Source organism: Myotis davidii, unplaced genomic scaffold (genome assembly GCF_000327345.1).
Source record: "Myotis davidii unplaced genomic scaffold, ASM32734v1 scaffold65, whole genome shotgun sequence".
In the NCBI taxonomy this organism is placed as follows: Eukaryota; Metazoa; Chordata; class Mammalia; order Chiroptera; family Vespertilionidae; genus Myotis; species Myotis davidii.
In genome coordinates this window covers 714,514-720,343 of record NW_006297833.1, presented here as the reverse complement: position 1 = coordinate 720,343, position 5,830 = coordinate 714,514, and the positions used below count along the sequence as shown (strand labels likewise).

Genomic DNA, 5,830 nt, shown 5'->3' with positions numbered 1-5,830 from the left:
ACTCACCAAATCTCTGCATGGGGACTCAGGCACCGAGACTCAGGCAGAGGGAGGCGTGCAAGGGCACGGGGCCCAGTTGCTGCCCAGGGCCTACAGGTCAGCTGGGACCTGCACTTCCATGCCAGACACTCACACTTCGATCGCCGGCCAGGCCTAGGGACTGCACCCATGAGTGAATTTCGTGCACTGGGTCTCTAGTTTTATAGAAAAGAAAACTGATTTATTTTTTATTTTTATTTTTTTATTGAAGGAGAAACCTTTTATTGGCACAGTATTCTTTCTTTAATAGGGTATAGCAGTGATTTTTAAACAATAAAGGCTGGTTTCTCTCTATTTTCATTGTATTAAGAGGTCAGTAAGTCAGTCAAATCAAGACCACCCAGTTTGTTTTAAGGAGACAGTTGGTAAAACTAGTACAGCTCATCCAACATTAGACTACCTCATTCTCGTGATCAGCTGAGGTGCACAAAAAAAATAAAACTTCTATTTAAAAATCATGCCAAGATCAGAGCAGGTTAGCAACACTGCAAAGCTCGACAGATGCAGGAGCCCCGGGAGAGTGGCTTTTTCCAAAGGGCTGCCCCACTATTTCTCTTCTCAACGTATTTCCAAATTAGAAAGCTGCTTGCTCAGAGGTACTGCTGATGGTGGGATGCATGGGAGGCTACCATTAGGAAATCCACCTTTCGTTCCTTTGGAAAAACTACGAACCCTGTAGGCCTATCATGCTCCCTGGTGATGCACAGATGGAGAAGGACGAAGGATGTGGAGGTGGTTGCAGGAAGAGCCGAGCAGCACTAGTCTAAGGGGGAAGGACTTGCGTTGCACGTAGCAGTGGTTTAAATGCATTGTGACAACAGTCCACTGAGTGGCCTGGGAGGTAGCCAGGCCTTGGATGTGTCTCCTTGGAAGACTGCTCTCATGGTAGACACAAGGTTTGGCCCAATCCAGTCCTTCAAGCCCTGTCTAAAACCCATTTGTACTAAAGAATAAAAGACATTCCTATCCCTCATGTCACCCCCAGCCCCACTGGCTATATTTCAGGAAACACTGCCCCAGGGCTGGCTGGAAGGGCCCACAGCAGGTTAGATCCTTTTCCAGTACTGGCCCGTGCCGGGGAGTCCAGCCACAATCTCCAACTCAATTCCACGGTGATCCTGTCCTCTGAGGATTTTAAAGAAGCCATTGTCACCCCAGTCGGTGTTCCAGGAGTTGCCTACCAGCCAGTAGGGGGTGTCATTCTCTACCCCCCAGCCCAGAATGTGGACTGCATGGCCCCCCACCATTTCTCCAGTGAAATGCTGGTACATGCCAGACTTGTACATCAGGAAGTCTGAATACATGGAGAAGGCTGCCTCCACTGGGCCATTTTTGTAGATCTCTGCCATGGTCTCCTTCTCGCTACTGGAGATGCTGTATGACTTGCATCCGTAGCATTTATCTTCTTTGTAGGATGGGGTGTGGCCTGGCTCACAGATCTTGCTACACTGCAGGGTTTCCCCCCGTTCCTCTGTGCATGAGGGCCGAGAGCCATTCACGTGGTGCTCACAGGGAGGGATGGAGTAGGGTCTGCAACCTACATGGGAGTCATAGAGGCCACCAGACACCAGGCCTTTTTTTGTCCAGAAGTTCCAAGCACCAGAGGGAAAGCCCCCATGACAGCCTTCTCCACATTGGAAGCCACAGCAGGTGAGCAGGTCCTCGGGAGACACCTCCATGTTGACATGCCCATTGGTAAGGCTGCAGATCCAGTCAGAAATGGCTTCCACAGCTCCCAATGCCCAGCAGGAGCCACAGGAACCCTGGTCTCTGATCTCCTTGATGGTTGGGCAGTTTGGCCAGTTTTCCCGGGCATCGAAGTTTTCAGGTAGAGTTATGTCCTCAGCAAGCCACACTTTCTCGGGCAGCTTGGGCCCACCCGGTTTGGTGACACACAGAGTCCTCACGTAGCCTATTCTGTGCACTATAAGATATCGAGCAGCATTCCTGGCCTCTGCCCAATAGATCAGTAGCATCCTCTACCCCAGAAAATATCCCAAGACATTGCCACATGCTCCTAGGAGGAATGGTGTGGGAGGCTGGCAAAATCACTTCTGGTTGAGAACCACGGCCTCATTCAGTCCATTTTCCCCCTGCTTTTGAGCCAGGGTTCCTGAGAAATAAGGTCTATAAAGCAAAGCCTATCCCCACTACGGCACTCCAAAACACTATTCTCATTGGGACAATTGCCAGACCAGGTTTCTTCTCCCCATCACTGTCCGTGTGCTCCATGATGTACAGTCCCTTCTTAGGGAACTCAGGTGCCTCCAATGGAATTATTTTAGTCATTAGTCAGACTCCCTTTCAAGACAGTGTGCATCTGAATTCCCTTCCCCCACTCCCACTCTCCTCTTCCTCCCTCACTCCAGCCTTCCAGGAGGGACATTGCCCGCTCCCTTAGTACAACTGGTACAGATACAGATTCCCCAGGCTCACCCTGCCCTGCTGTCTAGAGCACTGGGTTACTTGTCCTCAATGGAATGGGAAGAATAATTTGGGGTCTTTTCCTGTGTTTTTATTTTTTCCTTTGGCATTTAGTAGAGAACAATGCCTGGCTCTGATGCCCACTGACTGTCTCAAAGGAAGTTGGCTCGAGGTCTCTCTGCCTGGACTTTTTCTCTGCCCCATTCTTGAGGGATCAGAAAACAAAGAGCGAGGAGCAACAAAGTTTTATTTTCTCTCTTCCTTAAAATCAACTGCACCTTTATTTTTAATTAGTTATAATGCTCATTATATAAAGGGTGCTTTAAAACTATTAACTCATTAACTCTGGTAGCTACTTTGACCCCACCCTCCCTCTAGAGATGATGAGGCAAGTGCTTGCCCCAAATGTCCCTTCTCTTGGATTTGGAATTAAAATTAATACATTGGAGTTCTCCCTCTGGGCGCCTGGACCTCTAACATGTCAATGCAGCAGCTATCAGAGGCGATGTTCTCCATTCTTTACACCAAAACAACAGAGGAAATCAGTGTGCCAAGGGCAAGAGAAGAAGGTAGAAATACATAGAAAAGAGCAGAGTGAGTAGCAGAGAGAGGTTTCAAGTTCAGTTTCAGCTCCCAGCACATTCCTAAGACCAGGGTACATCCTTGTCTCTGGGATCCCTGGCCCACTCCTGGATCTTTACAATAAACTCTCGTGTTTTGCATAATGCATTTTGAATCTGTTTATATTTGGAAGCCAGTGGGATAATGCTTGTTACTGAAAGCCAATGTATAGACATTCTAGTGAAGAGAACCATTTATTGGCACTCATGTGGAATAAATGTTTCACATTGCCACTGTCAAGAGCCCCTTACAAGTTACATGTAAAATAAAGATTTAGACAGAAATCAGGATGCATTTCATGAGAGATGATGCCTGGGTTCCCCTTTTAGGTGGGAGCAGAGGAGATGTTAGAAGTGAAACTCTGGGGTGAAGCTGGCAAGGAAACCAGGCTTACCCTCTGGGGGAGACCAGGTCCAGGGCCTCACTCCAGGCATGATAGTAGGGGGAAGGCGAGGAAGCATGTGGTCAGGGAAATCAGGGAAAGGCAAGAATCAGAGGAAAGGAGGTGAAACTTACAGCCAGAGAGGTTATGGCTATTAGTGCCCAGGAATTGGCACCCAGAGTGGGAAAGGCTCTGAAGTACAGTCAACAAACAAGTACCAGCCCAGCCGTCAGAAGTCCTACTTCAGTACATGCGTTCAACATCCTCAAAGATTTGAAATGTTTGCTTTCTTATGGATTCTTTTTCTACTTGCTTTCAGGTCAGAAAATCAGAGCAGAGCATGAATAAATCTAAGCTGATCCATTTGAGCCAACAACTGGTAGCAAATGTTAGGAAAGGAGAACTGTGATTCAAAGAGAGTTCTGACGTAGGCTGGGCCCAGGAGAGGCCTGAGCTTGTAGCTGTACTCTGAGGGCTTGGCTCCAGGAAGCAAACTCTTCCCCACTGTGGAGTCCAATCATGTGCTTTTACTTGGACACTTGGTGTTTTGTGCATTTCTTCGTCCAACATTTATTAGATGTCTATTATGTGCCAGGTACCTGTGGGTATCAAAGTAAGATGGGAAGGGTACTGATTATATCAACCCATGTTCATTGATCTGGGAAGTATTTTTATCTAAAGACTGGAAGAGAATGTCCATTTAACAATAATATCAACAGCTGCCATTTATTTGGCCCTACTTATGTTCCTGGACCTATGCTAAGCCCTTCCTGTGTCTAACTCTAACCAGATAACCAAGGGTCCGGGCTGCCTGGCACTATTTGAGCCAATAAGCAGAGACAGGGTTGAATCATATGTGAGTGTTTATGGCAATACTACCTGCAGCGTGGGAGAGCAGCAGGCCATCCACAAAAGTCTGCTCTGCCTCTCCCCATACGCCAGCTACTTATATTGGGTAGAAGGACAAAGGTTACATGGGAAAGTAAGAATTACAGGCACGGGAAAGTGAGCAAGTATAACTGTTATAGGTTACAGGCAATGTGGGCTGAAGGGGTGGGCCTCGCAGAGGGTGGGTACTTCTGGGACTAGGTGTTTCAGCCATGAGGTTGTAAATCAAGCATGTCAAACGAATATTTTTGCAGCCCAGCCAATATAACGATATGTGAGAAATGTTTTAATAAAAGTTTTGTAACAATTTTTACAATATGCTGTTATACATAATTATTAATAACGAACTACAGCCCTAACCGGTTTGGCTCAGTGGATGGAGCGTTGGCCTGCGGACTGAAAGGTCCCGGGTTCGATTCCGGCTAAGGGCATGTACCTTGGTTGTGGACACATCCCCAGTAGGGGGTGTGCAGGAGGCAGCTGATCGATGTTTCTCTCTCATCAATGTTACTATAATCGTGTTGCATTCATTTCCTTTACTGGCCTCTTGCACAGGCACGCCATTTCTCTCCACTAATACCAGCAGCGAATATTTTAGCAGCTGATTATGACAATAGTCTTGTACTGACTTGTTTGGTGTGCACAACAGGAAATATTTCGCTTTCAGAGAACAGGAAAAATAGGCTTATTTGCTCTATGCTTATTAATTTGTGCAGTTATTCGGTATCTGGTAAGTTAATGTTCAAGAAAAATATTAATTTTTATTAAAATGTTCTATTATTTTATGTTAACATTTACTCATTTATTTCAGCCCTTTGTATTCAGCATATCTCTATTGAAACAAACCTGTTTCTGTTTTGTGGCCCACATAAACTTAAACCTGTTTATTTGGCCCGTGTTAGCCTTTGAGTTTGACATACTTATGGTAAATCTTTCCATAATGATAAGCAGTTCTCGGGGAAAGGAGGATGGACTGCATTCCGATGTTAGTTCCCATACCCTAGGGCCGTGGTCGGCAGACCCCAGCTTGCGAGCCACATACGGCTCTTTGGCCCCTTGAGTGTGGCTCTTCCACAAAATATCACGCGTGGGCACGCACGTACAGTGCGATTGAAACTTCATGGCCCATGCACAGAAGTCAGTTTTTTTGTGGAAAAGCCGCACTCAAGGGGCCAAAGAGCCGCATGTGGCCGCGAGCTGAGGTTTGCCGACCACTGCCCCAGGGCATACAACTCTCAGCCAGGTTAGAATGTGCTTTTTCTAAGCAGAACAGAATTATCACGGTTAATGGAACATGGTTAATATTTCTTATAATTATAGCTAGTCCCCAATATTTTATTTCTGCTCCTAACATAACCTCATTTCAGATGCTCAGGGACCCACGAGGAAGGCAATGCTATTATCTCCATCTCACATCCAAGGGCCCTGAGGCGCAGGTGAAGGCTAACTCACCAGGGTCATGCAGCTGGTGATTGG

General features: G+C 46.7%; 1 protein-coding gene across 1 annotated transcript; it reads right to left on the bottom strand.

The window, feature by feature from the left end:
- Positions 1 to 244: 244 nt before the first annotated feature.
- On the bottom strand, positions 245 to 2,015 carry LOC102761828 (cathepsin B-like). Its single transcript, XM_015570443.1, has one exon. The coding sequence runs from the start codon at positions 2,013 to 2,015 to the stop codon at positions 1,086 to 1,088; it is 930 nt and encodes a 309-aa protein (XP_015425929.1). The 3' UTR covers positions 245 to 1,085.
- Between the last annotated feature and the right edge of the window lie 3,815 nt (positions 2,016 to 5,830).

Excerpts from the sequence above, each read along its gene's own strand:
- LOC102761828 (XM_015570443.1), bottom strand. The coding sequence starts at position 2,015 with ATGCTACTGATCTATTGGGCAGAGGCCAGGAATGCTGCTCGATATCTT.